At 49.6% G+C, this 24,127-nt stretch overlaps 3 protein-coding genes across 3 annotated transcripts; 2 read left to right on the top strand and 1 right to left on the bottom strand.

The window, feature by feature from the left end:
* Positions 1-393: 393 nt before the first annotated feature.
* LOC112895313 (dof zinc finger protein DOF3.4-like) lies at positions 394-1,499 on the bottom strand. The gene has a single exon (XM_025963261.1). The coding sequence runs from the start codon at positions 1,497-1,499 to the stop codon at positions 528-530; it is 972 nt and encodes a 323-aa protein (XP_025819046.1). The 3' UTR covers positions 394-527.
* A 10,355-nt stretch (positions 1,500-11,854) lies between these two features.
* On the top strand, positions 11,855-12,943 carry LOC112892921 (RING-H2 finger protein ATL74-like). Its single transcript, XM_025960021.1, has one exon. The coding sequence runs from the start codon at positions 11,902-11,904 to the stop codon at positions 12,577-12,579; it is 678 nt and encodes a 225-aa protein (XP_025815806.1). The 5' UTR covers positions 11,855-11,901; the 3' UTR covers positions 12,580-12,943.
* A 2,357-nt stretch (positions 12,944-15,300) lies between these two features.
* On the top strand, positions 15,301-18,441 carry LOC112892920 (actin-7). Its single transcript, XM_025960019.1, has 5 exons — positions 15,301-15,455; positions 16,483-16,552; positions 16,668-17,061; positions 17,166-17,779; positions 17,869-18,441. The coding sequence occupies exons 2-5, from the start codon at positions 16,496-16,498 to the stop codon at positions 17,932-17,934; spliced, it is 1,131 nt and encodes a 376-aa protein (XP_025815804.1). The 5' UTR covers positions 15,301-15,455; positions 16,483-16,495; the 3' UTR covers positions 17,935-18,441.
* The last annotated feature ends 5,686 nt before the right edge of the window (positions 18,442-24,127 follow it).

Raw genomic sequence — 24,127 nt, 5'->3', positions numbered from 1 at the left:
CTCCTAACTAGTATAGCCAAGTCCTTTCATACAGTGTGATGATGTTGACCAGGACTCCAAGAGAATCAGTACTACCATGCCTACATATGCTTGCACTTCCATTTTTTTCGTCAGTAAATGGTAGTGTCAAGTTTTCCTGCAGATTCTCTAGCATTTCCGGTAAAAACTGTGAACATTTCAATTGTCATCAACGATCAGATTCAATTCATGTAGACACAGAAGGTTGTAAATAAACTCTACACATACGCAGAAGAAAAACTCAAATGATGCTAATTACACCATGTTATAGGATAAAACTATTTTCAAGCTTTATTATTGTATTGCCTCGATCTATCTCACAAGTATACCGAACCCTTAACTTCATTACATCGACTTCTCCCTCCCTCACCTCTCTTCAAAACATACATATATCTCTATATATAAATATAATTCTTCCAAACCAAATTGAATGAAAGAAAAAGGGGGAAAATGTAACAAACCAATCGCAACATCAAATTAGCAAAAGAAGAAGTTGATCGATCGTGTAGTTACGGCATGTATAGAGCCTCCAATCCTTGGCAATCCACGCTCCAATCATGATCAGGCCCGCAAATCATGCCTTCATGGAGGCTCAGGGCGTCGTCGGGGAACGAATCCAAGGAGTCGTACTTGGTGTCCTCCAACGTCGACAAGCTTGGCACGATCGAACACCACGACGAGAGGTTGCCGACGTCCGTGGGCAACCCTAGCGAGTCGAAGCAGCTCTGATCCATGGCGAAGTTGAGCTCGCCGAGCGCAGCTTGCACGCTCACGTCACTGCACAGCATGGTGGTTGTGGTGGTAGTACTAGCCGTACTCGTGGGGTCAGTGCTGCTCACTGGCCCGGACCACTCACCGAACCCGTCGTGGCATGGATCGAACTGCGCCGGCGCGAGAACGCCGCCTGGGCTCAGGTCGCTGGACGCGCTGAACGTGTCGAATGCCTCGTCGACCTGCCCTCCCGACTCCGGCGTCACGGCACCGACGCCTGCCTCGGCCGCTGGGTTGCTGAGAAACTTGGCGTACAGCATTGCGAGGTCAATGGTGGAGCCATCGGCCGCGGCGGGCACGTCGGGGATCGCCTGGCCGGGGATCGCCGGGTTGCCCACCATGCTTTCCAGGACCAGGTCGGGCCGGACGGGGCCCGGGAACCGGTGCCCGAACGCCGCGTCGCGGCCGCTCGCGATGGACTCGGCAGCCGACCGCACGGAAGACTTGCCCCGGCGGTTCTTCCGGCAGCCGCCGCCGACGGGCACGTTCCGGAGGGAGCCTCCCTTGGTCCAGTACCGGCGGCAGCCCTTGCAGAAGTAGCGCGGCTGGCTGAGGCTGTAGTTGTTGTAGTAGCAGAACTTGGTGTTGGGCGAGTCGCAGCGCGGGCAGTTGGGCGCCGCCTCGCCGCCCTGCTTGTACCGCCGGTCCACCAGCAGCGACGGCGGCCGCGGCGCGTACGGCAGCATGGCCTCGTGGTGCGAAGACAACATCTTCGACCACCACGGGGGGTCAGAACTGGAGCTTGGAGCCGGGAGAATTCGCCGAGAATGTGGTGATGTGAGAGGGATCGGATCGGAGGTGATCGGCCTTGGGGACGCGAGAGATTCGATGGGGGGGAGGGCGAGGGGAAGAGGAGGTGGTGGGGCTTTTATACGGGGGTAGCTCGGGTGGGGGAGTTCTTTCCCTGGTGCTGGTCCAGGCGTGCATGTGCATGTGAGTTTGCGCTGCATAGATTTGGGCCCAGCTGTAGTGTAATCAGTAGAAAATTAGGACGCTTAATTTGTGGGTTAAGAAATTGGGCAGCGCCTAATTGATCACCCCAACAAACTGTGCTTGTGCAGTCCCCTTTAGTGGATACAGTAGTCTTTGCTATCGCATAATGATGCAACAACCACTGTGCAAGTGATCAAAGGACAAGCATTGCAAAACTTTCACATCTAGCTAAGATGGACCTTCAATTCAAGCTAGCCCCGTTTCACACAGTTTCAGTGAATTAGCTCAGCTGTGATCCTACAACCCTACAGATTTTTTTTAGTAAATAAACCACAAGCTATTAAGATGAGATTAAGAAACTGATCTGTTGACTTGCCAGAAAAATGAGCAAGGAGCTTATTTTCAAAAAAGAAAGAGCAAGGAGCTGGAGAGAGGGGAAGAACCAAATTACTATCCATGATTGTCCTAGGAAGAAGTGCCTTTGGTTGCAAGATGAGGTGAGGCGGCTACGGAGCTAAGAGCGTGGTCGGTGTGGCGGAGCCGTTCCGCCCAGGTGACCGACGGACGGACGGACGGACGGACGGGGCGCGGCCCGACACGGGACCGCGCGCGCGGGCGGGCGGGCGCACGCACGGGCGCGGGCGCCGTGCCGCCGCGGTGGGCGCGCCGTGGCCGGGGGCAAGGACGCGCGGTGGCCCGGCGTTCACGTGGCGGCACCCCACTGGCGCCTGCCATTGTGAAAATCCTAGGCGCCCCCCTTCGGAACGGTGGGGTGCGGGGGACGCAAATCCCTCGGGATCGCCTACGGCTTTGTTATTCGTTTCGCGTCGCGCCGCCCGAGGGAGGGGCGCTCGCCGTCGGCCCCTTCGACGGGTACGCTGTGGGGGGCGGGATCTGCCCACACGGCCACACGGTTAGCGTACGCCCCGGGGACGCAACCGCATGCCGCTGCCCGGCCGGCTCGTGTGCATGGGCTGGCGCGTGGGCCGGTGGGGGAGTGTGCCGCGGGTGTCCCCTGCGCTCGGATGCTCGCCGGACTGCACCGGTCAATTCTTACCCGTCTTCTTCTTCTCATCGGCGACTTTCTACAGACGATTAGTCGTGTAGGAAGGAGACACCCATATATATGCATGAACCGCACAACGCTTTCATCTGAGATCACGCAATTTAATTGGCGATTTGGAATAGGCCATGGAGTACTAGTACGAACTGCCACGCTGAGGCAGACCCGGCTTGCTTGGAAACATGATGTAGAAAGAACAAGAGCTTGGTGCTTGGAGACACCATCGATAGCGGACAGTTACGTGTGCCGCCAATCGCCTGGCACTCGGCGACACCCGTCAGGGCCAGCCCTCACACAGGGACCCTGATGTCACGACACGCCATCTAACAGGAAAGGGTGCCGCGAGCCGCGACGAAGTGGAGGGCGCGGCACCGATCCAAGTACGTACGTACGTACGCGCACAGTGCAGAGCGAGCGCGACACGACCGATGGTCCGGCGCGCGCGCACGGCTCTGACAGGTGAATCCGCGGCCGTGGCCCTTGGGACGTGGACCGATCTGCCGCCGGCCGGGCGCGGCATGGAGGTACGGCTCCCCGAGTCTCGGCGTGCCACTTGCTGCAGCGCTGCTCCGATCCGTTCGTGCTGCAGCAGCCAGCAGGTCGCCTGTGCTTTCGATGGGGATGGATAGCCGGGACAGCACATTCCAACTCCGCAGTACATTCTGGATGGACAGTCCCGGTCGCCGCATGGGGGAAAAAAAACTCCGTTCCGCGGCGAGCCCAACCCCATGTGGCTCCATGAGGTACACTAACCGCTACGCGATCCACCATGCATCCATCTTCTCCCCGGGTCTTAATCGCGCGCCATTAAGGGCCTAAACCGAACCATCAACTGCAAATTTGACTTGCCTGCGCGAGCGAGACCGTGGGAAGCCTAGCTAGCCTGCTGCTCCGGCCAGCCGCTCGATCGCTAGCTCTGGGGAGCGGCGACGGGTCGGGACGATCCAGCAGCAAGTAGCCTGGATATGATACTGCCGCGGCCTGCGTGCTCCGTCCTGCCGCGCTGTCCAGCCGTGACCCGCAAGCACGCGAGTTAATGCGGGCGGGATCCGCCGATCCATCCCCGCTCGCCGCCCCGGCCTCGACCGCACGACGGGAATGGATTGCTTGCACGGCCTCCGGCGGCCGTGCCATGATTGGGGCGCCGCCGGCCGCGTACTGTTACGGCTCGTGTACTGTGTCCCTGTGAACGCCGCGCGCGCTGCCCGGCCCGGCACGCCCGTGCCCTGGTCCTGACGGCGACGCGGCCGGGCACGATCGCGCGCGCTGTGAGGACCCCCGGCGACGTACTGGGACGGTCGACAGGGATCGAGCGCTACTATTGTGGCTGGATGCAACTGTACCACTTGATGATACGGGATACAATACAAGTGCCTGGCGCAGATCGTGTGTACATCGAGTATAAGGTACAAGGATCAGCTGCCAAATCCTGATGCAGTAATATGCCTTTCCCTGAATTCCACCAAGTGTGCTTTCTGCTAACCAAGCTCGTCGTATGTACAGATTTATAGCCTTGCAGTAGGGTGTAGCAACGGGAAAACTGCGTGATGTACGCACTGACTGAATTGATATCGGGCCAGATCAGCTCAAACGGAAAGTGCTCGTGCAAGAGAAAGTTGAACGTTCTGTTTCGGGGAAGAAGAGTACCCAAGGACGGCAAACTCAGTACTGTAACCTGGGAGATTTCAGTCCGATCATTACAGCTATAAAATATTGACAAAACGGAACGGCCGATGCAGTACATTGTCAGTCACAGGACGTGGGCCCCAGGATTGGCGACGGGCGACGAATCTACACAGGAGTAAAATAGCTTCATTGATTGTCTGACAGGGAGCAGATGAGTAGATACAAGACAGGACTACTCTGACGACGCTGCTCGTTCAACCGTGCTAGCTGCTGTCATGTCGGGGAAGGCCGACGTACTTCTTCGATACGATCACTTGACCAAATGATTCGTGCATTATTGGTGTTACCACTAACGTTGTCGGCATACTCCAGTATTAGTAGTTTCTACAGGGGCCACGTCCGACAGACGACCGTATATTTTGATCTAGTGACTGGGGCTGTTTGGAGCGCCGTCTAACCCGCCACACCCTGCCTAACTTGTGGCGCTCAAAACGGCCGCCACACCTGCGGCGGAAAAAATATGGCGCGCCGTGGCGGGTTAGGCGGCACTCCAAACAGCCCCTTAGTACATGTATATTGTTTGGATTCCACAAGACTCGTGAGAGAGGAAAAGAACTGCCAAAATGCATAAGCTAGTGTTTTGTAAAAAAATATGCGTCTATTATTAGAGAGCAGTGGTCACATTTTTTAAACGAAAAAGGAAAAATAGGGACAGTGGTCACATAACCCATATGCATGTAGCAAGAGTAACGTCAGATCATTCTGATGGGTGGATCGATCCAGCAACAGTGTTTCTGTCTAGCTAAAAGCAGGACTGCAACCATCACGCTTGGACACTACACTCTACACATAGTTGCAGCCACAGGCAGCTAAGTCGCTCACTGTCCCAGTGGTGGTTGCTTCCATGATTTTGTTTTCCCCCCTGCAAGACTTCACGGCTTGCTTCAGCCACACTCATCTCGTCCGATCGAGCTGCTCCGCAACAGTCACAGTCACAGCCACGCAGGTATAGAACTTGCCCGAACAATCATGACCGGGCCTTTTACATTCCGACTGATCGCTCCAGCCTCCAGGGGAGGGGAAAAAATGGGCAGGCAAGGCAGTAATGCCGCCCGGGGACGTGACGGATCGTGCGTGGCAAGAGCAATGGTCGAGCGACCGCCGCGCATCGATTGGGCCGTTGCAGGACGCCGTACTCGCGCGGACGATGGATCGGTTGGAGCGAACGGGCACGGGCGGCGACGCGATGCGCTGGCATTCGTGCATGGACGGAGACGGAGCTCGGCGATCCAGCCAGCCCGGGCCACTGGCGGATGGGTGCACGGACGCGGCAGGTGCGGTGCGTGGGCAAGCAACGCCGCGAGCCCCTGATCCCTTTGTCCCTTAGCGTTGCGCTGGGGCGACAGATTGGGTCTCGCGGGATGGAGGAATAATCTGTGCGTGCTATCTCGGCTCGTGTAGACTTGCATGTGCGGGGAAAAAAACGAGCGATCACTGATGTACTTCCTGTGTCAGCGTCAGCGTCGCCGTCGCTCTGATGATGCTTGCATGATGATCGGTAGTAAAACCTATCTTTTTCCATGGATTACTATTTATCAACGCGTGAGCATTTTTGTGATGATACTTGCACCCAGAGTGACCTTTTTCTAGCTATGACGCTGTATAATTGACAATTCTCCTACTAGTTCGGTCAAAGAAAAGTCGAAATGGTTAGTAGCTGGAACGTCTAGCAAATCCTGCTAGTTATGAAACAAAGATTCCGCGCAGCATCTGGTAGAAGGGGAATCTTACAACCTCAAGGCATAGCATGAAATTCTCGTTTCGTAGTGGGGACTTTGGAATCTAGCCTCTGGACCAATTCATGCATCGACGGCGCCGTGAGTGCTCGACAGGATGGTGGGGTGTGTGTGTGTGTGTGTGTAATTTGCAGCACGTGTTCTAGGTTTCCATCTTGCCGAAATGGACCTCGCGCATGCGGCATACTACCGTTGTACTGCATACGTTTGTTTCCTTGGATCTGTTTGACGCATAGCAATCCCCTTGCCTCTCCTTGCTTCCTTTAAACCCAATCAACAGAGACAAGCGAGCGCGACAGGCCGGCGCTTTGCGGCATCATCTCACCAAGCGCGCGTTGACAAGCCTCACCTAGCGCGCTCGCACGGGCATGCCGCGCCCACTCCCAGCCTCGAATCAGGAGGCACCCCGCCAGCCAGGGCACAGCAGGCACACGCGACGCGCGCCCGAGCACGGGGCGGTCGGGACCAGGATCACCCCGCTACGTGCGGGCGAGGGGCGGCGAGCGACGGCCGGCCTCTCGGCGCCGACGGGACAGCCGGGGCGTGCGCGCGCGTGCTTGGCGACGGGGGCAGCACCGCAGCAGCCAGCAGGTCGGGGCCGCGCGCGCGGGTTGGCGCGGGGGTACGGAGTACTAGTGCCGGGTGGTGCGGACGCGCCCCGCGGACCACGCTAGCTAGGAGGGTCCGGCTCCGGCCTCCGGGCCCGGCGGTCACATGGCTCGGGTCCGTGCAGTCGCGCCTCCGGCCCTTGTGGCTTCAATGCGCGATGGCGACGTTATTTTTGTTTGTTTTGGGTTGGGGTTGGGCCCGTTGGGGCTAAAAAACCGTGGAGAAGGTCCAATCGCGCCATACTTGAGCTAAGCAGACAACAAAGATCCGTCTCTGCACAATCTTTCTGTGCAAGTAATCTGTCCAGAATCTGCGAAGTGCATGCCTAACCGAAATGTTGGTTATGGCCTGAAAGATCAAATGTTACGGCCCGACCCAGTCACTAGCCCAACAGAAATCTACTAGAGCCCAACCGGCCCCTTTGTAAATCCCGGCGGTTCAGTGCAAAGCCTGCTTCTGGATCCACAGGGACACCGGGTGCCTCGCTGGTGTCTCTGTCGGTCCGAATTGGCTCGGCTTTCCTCCAGCGGCGGAGCCAGCATCCTAATAGATGGCATATTTGGGACCGCTTCACTTCATCAAATTCAACTTCGCTTCGTGAAACTGTAGCCAAACACCTTCAGCTTCACCAGCTCAGCTTCACCAAAAAATATGAAGTTTTGCCCCAACTTCACAAAATCCATGAAGCAGCCAAAAGGGCACTTCACGAGTAATCGTTTTGAACTCCCTTGTGAAGTTGGGGAAAAATTACCCACCAATACCATTGATTACACATCTGAAACGTTTTTCTTCTATCCCACCCGCGCCCCCCATCTTCCTCCCTCTGTCCGCTCCCGTCCCTCTGTTTCCTCCCATCCCTCAAAACCCTAGCGCGGGCGGCATGTCCACGGGCGGCGCGGCTGGCAGGGGCGTCGTGGGCGCAGGCGGCGCGGCCCAGGGCCTGGCCGGCGCGGGAGGCAGCAGGGGCGGCGCTCGGAGGGGTGGAGCGGGCAGGGGCGGCGCGGGAGGCAGCAGGGGTCAAGCCCACATCTCCGGTCTTCCGAAATTAGTATAATTTCTTCGCTCAATTTCTTCTATGGCTGCTGGTCAATTCCATTGTTGCTGAGTGTATGTATGCTAGTTAACTATATAATTTATCTTGTTATGTATGCTTCATATGTTCTGGAAATGAGTCCAATAGGAAATGTCAAAATCGTTTCAATCACTCTGGTGAAACTATTAGTAGGAAATTTACCGAGGTTCTAGAATCTTTGATGGAAATGGCAAAACATTTTCTTATTTCAAAAGATGCAAACTTTCGTACCGTCCATAAAAACATAGCATATGGTAGAAGGGCATTTCCACACTTCAAAGATTGTATTGGTGCTCTAGATGGGACACACATTAGGGTATCTCTACCCCCTAGTGAACAAGTAAGGTATATTGGAAAAACAGGGATATCGACTCAAAATATCCTAGCAATTTGCGACTTTGACATGAGATTCACTTATGTTTCTGTGGAGCAGTCGGGTTCTGTGCATGACATCATTGTGTTGTATAATGCAATGAAGTTGGATTGAGATTTCTTCCCACACCCTCCCAAGGGTAGGTAATTTATGGCTGGTTTGTACATTTTCAATTTTGCAACTCTAGTTCTTTATTATCTAAACATATCATATACTTTTTAAACATATCATATACTTTTTATTTGTAGGTAAGTATTATATTGTTGATGCCGGATATCGTAATAGACCGGGATACCTAGCACCATACAAGGGTGAGAGGTATCACTTACCCGAATGGCATAGAGGTGTAGAACCAAGGTCTCCTAAGGAAAAGTTCAATCGTATTCATGCACGAGTTCGTAGTGTTATTGAGAGGTCATTTGGAGTCTTGAAAATGAAGTAGCAAATTCTCTATAAAATGCCGATGTATCCATTATGGAAACAAAAGATGATACCGATAAGACTCATGGTGATCCATAATTTTATCCGTGAGCATAACAGTGATGATTTAGACTTTGAACGTGTGGAGCGTGATGAAAATTATGAGCCTACAGTACCGGAAAGGTATAACAAGTATGTAGTACCCTCGGATGGATTATCTCCGGTACACAATTCGCCTACTATGGATATTTTTCGTGATGCATTAGCAATGGCTATTTCTCAAAGTTGGGTGTAGTATGAGTAGTAGATCATTAAGACTTGATATATAATGGAATTATTTTGGAATATTTGTACTTTATTATCTATTTATTATCTATTTACAATGTACTGTTATTTTTTAATTAGGTGTTTAGATGGAAAATCATAAATGAAACCCTCTCATACATCGTTCAAGGGTATAAGGGACTTTTCCAATCCGAATCTCTTTTTTCTGAAGCTGAAGTTGGTTTGCTAGCCAAATACTTTTAAAAACTCTGCAACTTTAAAGCTGCGAAGCTTACTGCGATCTGTGAAGCAGACGAGTACCAAACACGCCCTACGACGAGCATGCAGAGCTTGGACGGCGAAGCAGCCGAGGGCGCGTTGGACGGCGGCGCGTATTTATTGTGGGTCCCAGCGGCAGGCCGCCACACCTTGCTAGACTGGTGGCTCCGCCACTACTTTCCTCTTAAAGATCTCATTCAAAGTGATTATGCCAGAATCATCAAGTCCCCAAGCCGAATCCAACCAAATGCGCTATGCTCGTCGAACAAGCAGGGCCAGGCGAGTTCATGCCAGACCGACCTAAGGCGTCCCCGGAGTGCAGGACGGCAAGCCGGGAAGGAGCGCTGGCGTCGTGGGGACGCAGGACGGCGTGAGGACAGAAACGTGGTCAGGGCGTGGGTCGCCATCGCAGCCGGGCATAAGGAGCGCAACACACACAAGGTCGTCGCAATGGAAGCAAGCTTGGGCCCATCACACGCACGGGGACAAGCTGCTACACACGTCGCGTGGGGCGCCTTCGTGGACACGGACACACGGCCTAGTGGGACGCCGTCGCGCACGCAGGCGGCCAACCCGGGGGTGCCGACGGGCGGGCAGGCGGAGTGCCGGAGTGGAGTTCGATCTGGAAAGGTAGCTCCGGATCGTATCGAAATACGACGGAACGGGCAGCGACCCAACGGCACGAATCCGTCGAGCGGCTGGGTACTTGCTGAAACCGGAGTTAATTAGCACATCAGCTCGCGACCTCTTATCCGATCCCTGCATATTCCCCTCGTCTGCCCCCCGGCGCCCCGTCCCCCTGGAGGCGCGAAAGGATAGAATTAGCTCATAGGCTCGTAGCATGTACGTCGATCGAGACCACTACTTGTTACTGACGTACGCCGTCTGTCACTTCTGTTGTTAAGTTAATCTCACTCCTGCAACTTGCAGCAACGCTTGGACAGTGTGTGCTTGCCGTGCCTCGGCGGATTGGAACGGGTGACACGGCTACTGGGTAGGCTCTTTCCAGCACCGCGCATCCAGAACGGCTTCAACTATTGAAGATGACTGACCGATGGAACTGTGTGGTGCTGTGGCCCGTGGGTGGATAACCTAGCTTAAAATCCACAGTTGCCGTTCTATAGCTAGTAGGCGCCCATGCGGCAAGTAGAGGTGGTAAAGGATTCTAAATTTTAGCCTAGATAATTTAAGTGGCGGATTCTAGAAGAATTAGGCTACGATTTTAAGCTAAAGATATATAAATAACAAGTTGGATTATGAAGGCATTAGAACCATGATCATTACCACCCCTAGCAGCGAGTAGCCAACTTGCTTGCCTACTCATGCGTGCTTAAACTAGCAGTGCGCCGGTGCTCCTTTCGCTTCGTATGCGTGCGCCTGCATTGTTACTGCATATATAGTATGGGGCCATGTGCCTTTCTTTTCTTGTCAAGAAGCCACTCGATACAAAATTAATTTGGTCCTTTTATTTTCCCAGAAAGGTAACCGATATGAGTAGGTACAACTCGTGAAATTGAAGATCATCAAAGACGCCTTCTTCCCTTTCGGGAGCACTGGAAAAGGAAATTTAGCGCAAATCATGTGATGATTGAAGGAAAGGAGGAGTAGTTGTGCGAAATTTTAACTTCACGCATTCACCGATTCAAATAATTTTCTACTGAAATCCTTCTCATATTGGAACAAATTTTCATTTTGGGACAACTGTTGCAGGCCCATAAGCTTTGTTGATAGCCCGGCCCACAGTTCACGAAACCACATGGCTCACGCCCACGGAACCCAAAAGGAGTCGATGGCCAGGAACGTTAGAGACAGACACGTCGGACAGAGAGCAATCCTACGCGGCCGGGGCGAGCCACCCCCGTATTGACAAGTCACCGCCGCGATGGCACCTCCGCGGCCAGGTGTCCCTCTCCCTCTCGCCGGCGGGTCGCAGTTAGTGGAGGCTCCAATACTCCTGATCATGTCGAGTGTTTTTGAACTTATATTATTTAGTCCCTAATGATGAGAGTAAGTGCGGTTTTGGCGCCCACCCTTTTTTTCAGTGAGCCGCTCTCGGCGCATTTTGGTCTTACAAAAGTCAGCTTAAACACGCAATCTGTGGGTGTTTGTTGCGCTCTCTTCTTCATCTTGTGTACTTGACAACTTTGTTCCCCACTCTGATCTGGCAGCAGTGGGCACTGCCTTTTGCAATTGCAGCCTCATCTTGCAGGACACCCCCTCTGAGATAGTAATCTCCGTTTTCCAGACTGATGAATTGTGGAAACCTCAAAGCAAAAACATGTCTGTCCTTTTTGTTAGAATGATGAAGCACTGCTTTGCAAAAGTGTATTGTTAATTACAGACTTGTCTCTGAATTATGCCGCACATCTGGCTCTTCATCAGGTGGCTATAGACTATAGTGAGGTGAGGTGCATCTTATCTCCATGACTCGATGTTGTCCCCATTGATGCACGTTCCCATTAGTTTAGATCGATCGACAAGTCCATCAGGTTAAGGCTTAATCACCTTTGGGAATTGCCGCTAAACAATACACTGACGGCGACCCCAAATATCTTACTGCCATCCCCCGTTCCTATATAAACCCCCTCCCCACGCCGTGCCGCGAGAGAACACTCTCCCATCATAACAAGGTCGCTCTTGCTCTTACTGCGCACGCTGTTACAACTTGCCAGGATAGATGGACGTCGAACAGCTGCATGCAAGGAGGCTCCTCTCGCACGCCGCGGCGGCGGTGGCGGAGGCGACGGCGGCTGCCCCGTCGCAGGGGCCGGCCGTGCACGAGCAGGTGCAGGTGGCCGAAGCGCGCGCGCGCGCCGCGGCGCCCTTCAGCTCGCTGAACGCGACAGTGATCACGGTGCTGTCGCTGCTCCTATGCGGCCTCGTCGTCGTGCTCGCGGTCCACGCGGTCGTGCGGTGCGCGTTCCGCGTCACGTGCCGCGTGTGCTACGGCCAGGAGGAGCCCCCTGGGGGCGGCGCCGGGGCGTCGGGGGCCTCTTCCTCCTCCTCCTCCTGCCAGGCCGACCACAGGAGGAAGGCCGGCCGGTCCCGGCGCGCGCTCCCGCCGCCGGTGGTCTACCCGCCCGAGGTCGAGCTCGCCGGGTGCGGCGCGGCGGAATGCGCCATCTGCCTCACCGAGTTCGCGCACGGCGACCGCGTGCGCGCGCTGCCGCACTGTAACCACGGGTTCCACGTGCGGTGCATCGACCGCTGGCTCGCCGCGCGGCAGACGTGCCCCACGTGCAGGCGGGCGCCGTTCGCCGCTAAGCCCTCCCTGCCGGAGAGAGCGGAGGCGCCGGAGGGCGCGCAGCTTCAGGTGCAAGTTGACGCTGGTGCCGGGCGGAACGAGACTCAATAGCGGAAAGCTGCGAAGATTAACTGTATAGTGTTTGGTGGACAGTGAAAATTTTTGGGCGTGCTCTCCTCTGTGATACTGCGGTCATGATCCTTTTTCTTCTTCTTCCCCCCCTAAAGCTGTACAAGTGGCCCGGTCCAATGGTGTGAGAGTGGTACCTGCAATTGCAAATATAAGGCCTTTGTACAACTAGCATTTCCATAGCTCCAGTTTGCCATGGTACGGTGGTGGCACGGAAGTTGTCCATCACTCGACCTTGTTTAGTTTCGCAATTAGTACGTGTTGGAACTCGGAAGTGAGTGAGGCCCGATGTGTTCGGCTCTGCAACAAGGAAACATGAAACGGCCCACACTAAACATTCAGCCCACAAACTAGTAGTGAACAAAAACCTCCTCTATGAAGAACTTAAAAACACCTCTCGAGAAAAGTTATTAGAAGAAAGTATTCGCAGAAAGAACAATTGTACAACTCTGAAGCTGTGATGAACGGAACTCTTTCTCGTGTCGAATATAGGTAAGCTTAGGGAGTACCCAAGGAAATGAAAACTAAATAAAAAGAAATTAACAGCTACTGGTACGACATATATTTCTTCCTTTTTCCTTCTCTTTTACGAAGAATCAGAAGTGAATGTTGCAACGTAATCATCGTCTCCTGGCTTGGGCAGTTAGGAGCTTGGACATATACAGAGTACTCCTTTGATTTCCGTTTGACCATTTCACATATTTCCACGGAGAACACTAATTAGTCAAACACTCCATTCGCTCTGGAATACCTGACGTTTACATTATGCTAATAATAAATCCCAAACGTCATTTATTTAAAAATGGATTAGTAAAGTGATTTATTTTTTTAATAATAGGCCAACAACACAACAACAAAAGATTTGTCAGCTGAGCACGTCCATTCCAAGGATCAAGACTTTCCACCACCTTCTCAATTAATCACCCTACGCGCTACAAAGTCAGACTAACACACATTTTCTTTTTACTGAAAATACCTTGCGCCCATTTTCGATTGCTTCCTTCAAAACCATCTTCTAGGCGCAGAGCTTTTCATTGTTTATCGCAATAATACGCCGGCCGATATAATGCGGAGCCATGAAGCGCGCTTTTGACCTGGACGTCGGAACCTTCTCCCCGCCCCCGTCCCGTCCGCCCAGAGTGGGATCGGATCCGCCGGGCGGGCCGGCGAGCCACCCCCCTCCCGTCGGCTGGCTGGCGTGAACCACGTAATGCCTTCTCCCCGGGCCTTCCACTACCGGAAGCGTCACGGCGACGCGCGTGGCTCGCCGGCGCTTTTTCTCCGTCGCCGGACGCCAATAATGCAGCCACCACCGCTGAAAGTGCGAGCCCTGACCAGTGACCACCCAGAGCCTAGTACGCTGCTGAGGCGTATTCGCGTATCGCCTTATCATGCGCTCGAGTGCTGAAAGCACCCACGATGTATCACCCTTCACCACCCGGCTCGGTTCACCGTGCGTGGCGTGGCGTTGCCTGTTCCGGCGTCAGAGGAACCGGCCACGATCGCGTCGGATCCCCGGCAGAACGTGCGAATTATTGCCACTTTGAGGAGCTGGAGGAAAAAAAAAAGTCAATGATTGGACTTGTTAAACTCCGGGAGTTCGGTCTCGCGCTTTTGCCGGCCGGCGGCTTTGGTCCGGCGAGAGTGTGATACGGGGCTAGTGCGGGGCGATTTCGACGCTGATAATCGCGCGGTCTCAAACTATCGCGTTTATAAATCCCTTTTGATAAGTTTCCGGGCTCCAATTGCTGCGGTTCTCGTTGCGATCCCGAGTCACGAGCGCGTGAAACGGTTCACCACTGGGGAGTAGGCTTTGAGGGTAATTGCGACGTCCTACCTCGTAGCTAGGCGTTTAAGGGCACGGGCAGGATCGCATGAATGGCAGAAAATCGCGATCATCTGATGAGGATTGGGTTGGAGGTGAGTGATGGCCTACGTCTAACCTGTCTGGCCTGTCGCCTCTGCTGAGCCTGCTCTGCTGTGGTAGATCTTTGAGCTCAGATCGCACTCGGCAAAAAGGGTGAAATGGGTGTCCTCCAGAGTGGAACATGATGGGGGGGGGGTCATGTGAAGATTTTCGAAAATATCCCATGTGACATGTGATTCTGCTAGAAAAGCGACTTTTCAAACTTTTCTTAGGGCAGTGTAAATGGAGAGGCCTGGGCCGAACGAGAAATAAAAAGACTGCTCGATCGATAACCCCCACGTCGGTCAACAAAGCCCAGGCCCATTAGACCAGCTCGCTCGGTGGACCTTGGAGCCTTTGGGCCAGCGGAAACAAATCCGTGGGCCCTTTTTTTCCTGTGCTTTTGGGCTGGTTTCGAGAACCTTCTTCTTCCTCGTGCGCGAGTTTGGTTGACGACGGCTCGGTCGCCGGCCAGCCCACACGGACCACGGCCGCCGCCCGTGTCCCACACTCCCCAACCGCCCTGTCATCCGACGTGGACGTGCGCCTGTCTCGGCACCGAAAGCTCCGCCCTGCGGCCGCCGTCCGCCCGCGATGATTAATCCCATCGGGCGGCCGCTGCGCCTCCACTGACCCGGCCCCGGCGAGGCCAGGGGCCATTGGCTGGCCCGGTCGCCGCTGCGCTCGCGCGAGCGCTGCCGTCATGCCGTGCCGTGACATGACAGCTTCTCACCGGCGCTCCCACCCCGCAACCAAAGCGTAAAAGACGCGGCCAGCGCCTGCAGACCAGTCCAACCAGGCGGGCTCGTATAAAGAGGCTCCCCCGCTTTGGCTGCCGCTCTCCTATTTGTCTCGTCTCGCTCTCGCCCTCGCGCTCGCGTCACCGGACCTCTCCAGAAGCAAAAGGGCCGGGCGATCCGATCCCCTTCGCCTCCTCGTCAACGCCGCCAAGGTATAGCCGGGTTTCCCCTTGCTCTAGCACCGATTTGATCGGAGGCAACGATCGGTCGTAGGCAGACGGCAGTAGGTTCGATAGATCACCCATCACTGCGCGAGCTTCTGTCGATGTTGACTTCGATTTTCATGTGAATTTTGCTTTTGCGTTGGCTGTTTTTTCTGACCCAAGCATAACGAGCAAAACATCCGGCATGTGTGTGCCTATGTGGTGTTTGATCGGATTCTCTGTTTGTGTGATGGGCGTTACGGTCCAGTCGATTTTGTACGAGGTTGTACTGAGTATAATTTAGCGTGTGCTAAAACTACCTAAGGCCGTGGTAACATGTGCTAAGATAGGATGTGGCCTTTTGCAATCCCTGATGCGTGCTATTCTAAACCGTTGCAAAATAGTGGAAAGCTCCATATCACTCTAAAGAACTGGAGATGATCTTAAGCTGCGGAATCACAGTGTTCGTGTCGATTGTCAAATGTTCAATTAACCATCTTCTTGAGTAAAAATGCCCCACTGTGTTCCTCCTACCCAAGGCTGACTTGTCATCTGTATATTATTATGTCACCGAATATGCATCCATATATGTGTTTCAGATAGGTGGTATTTTTTTTGGCTAATTTCTCTGCTACCATACAAGTATGTGTTTTATCATTGTGCATAAAAAAAACAGAACTCTGATGTATCATGTATGTATTGTGTCACCGAACTCGATGCCAATCAAGATAGCAATAATTAGTACTATCAGCCACCAATGAAGTCTAGTCACCACAAATAATTGCTTGGAAGCTTATACTTGTATAAGTCAAGTAGCAGTTTCTAAATCATGGACAGTATCTGAACAATAGTTTTTGACTAATGGGTGGTATACTGAACTTTGATGTCATCATACCATTTTCTGTTGTTTACATGGGTCCGTGGACCACTCAAGTTGTGTGACGTTTTTAAAGCCACCGCAGAATGCACTAAATTTGAATACATCCTGAGTATTATCGGATCATACATGATTTCTGAATACAACTTTCTGCTGCAGAATACTTTGAGGAATGGCTGAAGAGGATATCCAGCCCCTTGTCTGTGACAATGGCACTGGAATGGTCAAGGTTGGTTCTCCTGTCACTATGTCAATCAATCCTTAGTTGGCACATAGGTCTTCAGCTTCGTTTTGCCTGTTTATGCATTTCTGACCTAGACTGACGATCCCTTGATGCCAAACAGGCCGGTTTCGCTGGCGATGATGCACCAAGGGCCGTCTTTCCGAGCATTGTAGGCCGACCACGCCACACTGGTGTCATGGTTGGCATGGGCCAAAAAGACGCCTACGTGGGCGATGAAGCTCAATCCAAAAGAGGTATACTGACACTGAAGTACCCAATCGAGCATGGCATTGTCAACAACTGGGATGACATGGAGAAGATCTGGCACCACACCTTCTACAACGAACTTCGTGTGGCACCTGAAGAGCATCCTATACTGCTGACCGAGGCCCCTCTCAACCCAAAGGCAAACAGAGAGAAGATGACCCAGATCATGTTTGAGACATTCAACTGCCCAGCAATGTATGTCTCGATCCAGGCCGTTCTTTCCCTGTACGCAAGTGGTCGAACAACTGGTATGATCACCGTGATAAGAAACTGTTTGATGTCAACACTCTTGCTTCAAAAGACCGATGTCAACATCCAACTAGCAGTGCAACTGAGAACTATTTTCCTGCAGGTATTGTGCTCGACTCGGGTGATGGTGTGAGTCACACTGTCCCAATCTACGAAGGGTACACGCTTCCTCATGCTATTCTTCGTTTGGACCTTGCTGGCCGCGACCTTACTGACAACCTGATGAAGATCCTTACCGAGAGGGGTTACTCCTTCACCACGACTGCCGAGCGAGAAATTGTCCGCGACATGAAGGAAAAGCTTGCTTACGTTGCTCTTGACTACGAGCAGGAGTTGGAGACCGCCAAGACTAGCTCCACCGTTGAGAAGAGCTACGAGCTCCCCGATGGCCAGGTCATCACGATCGGTGCAGAGAGGTTCAGGTGCCCTGAGGTGCTGTTCCAGCCATCCTTCATTGGCATGGAAGCTCCTGGCATCCATGAAGCCACGTACAACTCCATCATGAAGTGCGATGTCGATATCAGGAAAGATTTGTACGGTAATGTCGTCCTCAGTGGTGGCTCCACAATGTTCCCTGGTATTGGTGACCGTATGAGCAAGGAGATCACTGCGCTTGCCCCCAGCAGCATGAAGGTGAAGGTGGTTGCGCCGCCAGAGAGGAAGTACAGTGTCTGGATCGGTGGCTCCATTCTGGCCTCTCTTAGTACCTTCCAGCAGGTTGTTACTGTCTAAAATCTAAATGTAATATTTCTGCTTCCTTTGCATTCTGTTGCATCTGAAATGCAATTCATTTGTTTTGTCTGTAGATGTGGATCTCCAAGGCGGAGTATGATGAATCCGGTCCATCCATCGTCCACATGAAGTGCTTCTAAGTTCCTGGAGCAGTCTATCTATACTTGTATTTTGAGTTGGTTGAGAATTAAGGTGCATGATTTGCAGGTCCCGTGGCTTTTCTAGCATTGTTGGTTCTTTCTGAATCATTGAAGAGCTGTTGGCCACGGAGCATTGTGAAATGGTGGTAAAGTTGATAGATGTACTACATGAAGAAACCTATGTAGTACTTCACAGTCTAGATCGTCGGGTCAGTTTATTTTTTTTGTTCAACAACAGCATCCATCAGGGCGGTCCTGACGTATGCAGTTGATCTGGGTTTTTACAAGATGCAAGGGCACGGGGGGCTGTCGGCTGTCGCTCTTGCAGTTTCAGTGAGCAGAGTTTGCATTTGTAGCCAGCACCCCGGCGTGGGTGTTGATGATCTGTCTTGTAGGTGTTTTTTTTTTCACTTTGTTGATACAGATGTTTCTGTTTGCAGGGGATTAAATTGTTTATCCTTGAAATGTTCTACATAGTGCTATGATTGAAGCAAGCTTTATGCTGTACTCTCTTGTACTTTCTCTACCATTAAATTTATAACTAGTGGGGATGCACGTGCCCAGGCACGTGTTAAAGGTAGTATCAATAATTAAAAGGATTTGTTTATCAATAATTAAAAGGATTTCAAACAAATGTCATACATATCACTGTACATAGAACCTATTGTATTGTAGTCCATGTTATAAGGATTTTCATCAAGAATATAGCCAATGTACAGATCATCAAGAATATATACCACATGTGGTCATGAGAATCAAATGTACAGATCACATATCAACAAATAATAATATTAATAATATTTTAACCAACGCCAATAGCAGACCAAGAAGAACTTGTCTTAATTCATTGTTGATGCAAAATTTAAATCGATGGTCTAATTGGTTCAACACCACCATGCAATCTTCGGGAACTGGATCCTGCGGAAAGTTTATTGGTGTTTTCACACATATCCATTAGCCTACCTGAAATTATATTAAGATTCCGTAATAAGACATATGACCAGAAAAATACATCTAGTTGCATGACACATATAATATCCTCAATTTATATGATTCTAATTCTAAATGTAATCCAAATATTTATATACTGAATTGAAAGGAAAGGTATTTTTTTTTACTTTCAAAGTTGAATGGAATGATAAACACCTGTAGTTATTTATTGTAGTACTTACAATATTGTTTGCAAATGCATCCATATGTTGAGCTAGATCATAGGACATAGAGATCAGCACGCCACTAATTTCTTAAATAATAATATGTTTCCTTATTGAACGGGAACAACAGTAACAATAGAATAATGTATGTTAATTCATCTTAATTATTTACAAATATACATGCAGGACATGCTGCTCCGTCATGTCAATAGATCCATCATAGGATTGGTGTATTTCAATTTCCTAAATTCGATTTCCTAAACTTGAACATATACCCCACCATCTAGATTGGTCAAATTGAATAGGGGCGAAACCTGAATGAAAATCTCAACTTATTAGGCTCCATACCATGTTAAAACAAGCATTTTAAGGATAGCGACAAAATTTTCCATGGTTGTAAGAAGTAGTAGAACTATTTTTTTAGATCCCGACAGTTTGGAAACCAAATTAAAGAGAATATGACTCTAGATGTTTTGACCTTTTAAAATTGATTTCTTTTCTTTTGTACTCTATAACATCTAGATTTTTATGGTATGATTTTATTCATGCAAATACCTACGTCCTCCTTGAGCTTGTTCTCCACCCACGGCCCAGCCGTGCTGGCAAAGCAAAATGCATCAAAATGCTGAGTACAACCGTATTAATATTACTGCATTTTCTCTATTATAAAATGTTAACCAAACCAGGTAGTCGATAACCAACTCGCATTCTTAAGTACACTTGATATAACCAAGTAGTATCTGCACTGTTTGTCATTTCCACCAGTCCCCAAGGAAAAGATGTTATGTATGCCACAAATTTTCTTCTTTTCTTTTCAAAAAATGGGTACTTGCTTACGAGAAATTGAGGAAATATTCTAACCTTCATCAACAACAAGCCAGAGAAAAACAGCGCCAATGCGCCATCTTATCTCACACGCTATTCTTCATGCAAGGTCAATGCTAGTTAGCTAAAAGAAAGACTATGGATTTTTTTATTCTACCTGTAAATCCCTACAAGCGCGATTCTTATTCATTGCGAATCAAATTCTACTCTATGGAACTCGCCAACTCTACCCTAACAAATACCATTGCAAATAAAAACACGAGAATCGGATAGACCAGGCAAACCACCTCACCTCTCCAGTTCAGTCTGCAACTTCACTGTTCTTTTTGTGTATGATCTAGTTCAGTGATGGTACAGAGTAGCAAGAAGAGAACTAAAGCCAAAGATTTTGCCATTTTGCATTGGTAATTCAGTGCCATATGCCATAATCCATGAATAGTCAAAAGTTAATGCCTGCTTGCAGGAAAAAAGATATATCATCCAATGTTCGCACAGCCATAAAAATGTGATTATAGATCTGAAACAAGATTTGCATAATGACGTGTGTATCTGAAACAATGAAACTCCAGTAAATGGAACAATTATAGTGATGTCACGTGTTTTCAAAACAAAACTCCATCCCTCGTTTGTATCTTAACAGCAGTGAATCTTTTACCTTTGCATTCATAGGCTCTATCAAGAATTTGTTTTAAAATGCTGCCATCAGAGAAGGAGAAATGAGTCCTACTGTCATACATTTGATGGGTGAAATATCAAATATCTGAAAATTTATCTTCATTTGCTTTGTCATGTGATCAGATATACTTGTCCATCAATGCATGTACCAACAAGAATTATTCTCAAGGTTTATCAACCATTGGATTTTGCTTGAAAACTTATCCTAACCTCAGCCTAAATCTAACATGCTTGATGTTCTACAAGTTTTCACCAAATTTATCAGACCAGGACCCCTAGCTTACGCCTAGTGACCAAATCATCAAAATAGCAGCCAGTGGAACCAACTTAAAAACTTGAGCAAGAACCATATAGTCTTCTCATCTGGACTGAAAATTCATGAATATAGGAGCCACTACTGATGAATATATATAGGATCCACTACCGGTAGTAACCGTACAAATTCAGTAGTAATTAAGAAGCTAGTGGTACCAACAAAGTAAAATAAGCGGCTCGTGGCTCACCTCAACCAACTCCACAATGGTATGTGTGATGGATGTGGGCAGGTGGTGCTAGGTGCAGTGCCCCTGGGTGACAACCTGATCGAAGGGCTAACTCAAGAAGAAGGAACTGAAGATGGTATCACAATTTATCAATAATGATAACCAACTCATTAATATGAATTCATTTGTTCGCAATTTCATCTGCACACTTGCTAAATGACCCTCATGGCACATTAACATAATAATTTCCTGCAACTCAGAAACCTCTATGATCATCACTAAGAGAACTCTACATTGGTTCTTCATATATAACCAGAATAAAAGTGTGACATCCTTTCCATGTAATAACCGTTAGCACCCACTTGACTCTTGACTGGATCACAGAATAGCATACGTGCCCAAACAATTGATCTCTACCATTTCCCACCTTCCCGTAATCCATAACGCCCTTCAACATATATTGCTTAACTTCTGAAGATAGTATCCAGCACAAAAAATTATAGTCATGTGCGTGCGATGGAAACCAACAACCCTAATGATTAAAAAAAATATCCAGGGAGCATTATATGTTTCTTTTAGCAATCTTGATTTCACAACTCTTTGTGTTCTAATTTCAGTTATTTTTATGAAACATAGTTTCAGATAGAAAAGAGGAATGTATTCTCTTGAGAAAAAATAATAAAACAGCAACAATACAAAAGGAAAGATCTGACAGACCTCTTGTTTCCAAGCAAGATAGATGTGCCGGTCATGAAAATTTCTTAACCACGATCAAGAAAGATATGGAAACCAGGAAGTTATTTCCAAACAATGGATAAGTGTGAACTGGCTTTGCAAAATTGTCCTAATCCTTTCAGTTTCTACAGATTCAGCTGTTATTCAATTGTTTGAGTTATTCAATATAATCTAAAAAGTTACTTAAATTAAACATTTGAGATATTACTCTGTATACAAATCAAACCAGCAGTTCATCACATTGGTATTCAAAATTTAAGAACTGAAGAAGTAAAAGTAAAAGCACCTTTGTCCAAGCAATTTCACTGAATGAAAATCTAGGAGACGTCTCACTGAAGGAGTAGGGATGCAGACTGTAGCAGAAGAGGTTAGTATCACAAGATGTAATGATACTCAAATTACAGCTCTAAAAGTTCAGTAATATTGACAAACCGTCAACTTGCACAAAATTCTCAGAAGTTACAACCCATAATAAGTGCTAAAACCATCCAATTGGGATATATATTGTATTCCTGACACCTAGAATTCACAGTGATCTACATATGACATTCAGGCAAGTAGGCAACATTTGGATCACCGAGGGCAATAAAATAATAAGTGATTAAGAAATAATGAAAAGGCACGTTCAAACATACAGCTAGGCCATGGCCCATGGCCCTTGGCCCTTGGCACAGGGGCTCATTTGTACATCGATTAACATGAATGGATCTAGAACCAATTTTCATATGACAGTGAATCCATCCATCAACTAATCCAAACGTGTGCCACTATAGTGTACATGTAGATTGGTATGTGATTTATTTTTTCACTTCACGCCTGCTAGAAATTATTTGCTCTGGTCAAGACATGCAGCCTGCTAGAAATTATTTGCTTTGGTCAAGACATGCATCTCGCGTATTCACAAGTGCACAATTGCAGAATTACTTGCGGATACCTTCAAATCAAAGCATGAGGCATGAACGATGCGGTACAAAAATTAACCAGTGCGCTGTGCGCATTCTAGCACGAAACTGGAAACTACTGGTCCACTGTGAAGTGTGAACTACATCTTTGTACACAAGACAATGGGAGAGAGACTGAGAGGCTAACACCTTCTAGGGACGAAGGTGGCCTGCGGAAGCGAGACGTAGGAACGGAGCGGGTTGAGCGCGTCGCGTGGTATCGCCTAGCGGGAGGACGCGGGGAGGGAGGGTTGGGCCGGGGGCGGCGTCCCCTTGATGGGCACGGAGTGGTGGAGGATCTCTGGGAGCACGTCGAGGAAGGGTTGCGCCGAGCCCCGCCGGGCGTTGAAGCGGATCCGGGAGCTTTTCAGCGAGGCTGCCCACGGCGGTCTTTGACTCATGGAGGAAGTATGCGCCTTCCTTGGCGGCGGGCCGGCGGCGAACTCGGAGCGCCGTGCGTACCCGGTGGCCAGCATTGCCTCCACGCGACGAACTCAAGCGCCGGACCGCTGCTCGAGCTCCGTGCAGATGGGAAGGTGTAGACGCGGCATGGCGACGCGGATCGGGAGGAGAATGGAAGCAGTGGATTGATTGACGTTCACCTTCCAAATTGAATTGATTGATTGGCTGATTTCGCGGAGGGATGGGAGGCGGTGTCAAGCGGGTACGCGCGAGGACGACGTGAGAAAAAACAGAGACATTTGGCGGAATCATTTTGCTAGTGCTGATTTTTTGGGTCCACGTCGCTCCTGTCAAACTTCCAGCTTGACACGTGGACCTATCTGTGAGGGGTAAGGGAAGGCTAAATCTAGGTAGAAATTGTATCCGAAAGTTTCATGCTTTATAGTATTGACTTTATAGTATTATATGAAACAACCCTCAGTTTAACCGTATTTGTAAAAACATAACAAAATTTATAATATGAAATGGGCGTATTGGATCCATTACAAAATATATTTTTATAGTCCTCACATTTAAGGAGTTGACCATGTCAAGCAAAGTGTGGCGCACCATATTCTCTAGCAACAAAATTAGACATTATTATGAAAGAAGTGTGGTATACCTAACAATACATACACAAAAATTTAATATTGCGGATGTTTCTTTGCAAGTGTTAACATAACCAACTTCAGGTAGATTACCTTTAAAAAAGAGAAAAACTTCAGGTAGATTAGGCTTGCCATTTTCCGTTTTTTGATTGAAATGACTGCCACGTTCAATTAAATGTTTAAATAATTTTTAAGCAGGTGGATTTTTTAAAGATGATTTGCGGGCACTTATTATTATTTTTTTGCAAGGAAGAGCCACTAAAGTTAGATGCGATAATATTAATAGATCACCATAATATTATGCTTTACACCACATCTCCTGAATTGCTTCA

The sequence above is a fragment of the Panicum hallii genome, chromosome 5 (assembly GCF_002211085.1).
Source record: "Panicum hallii strain FIL2 chromosome 5, PHallii_v3.1, whole genome shotgun sequence".
NCBI lineage: Eukaryota > Viridiplantae > Streptophyta > Magnoliopsida > Poales > Poaceae > Panicum > Panicum hallii.
Note: the sequence above shows the minus strand (reverse complement) of the source record. Positions and strands in the feature narration are given on the sequence as shown.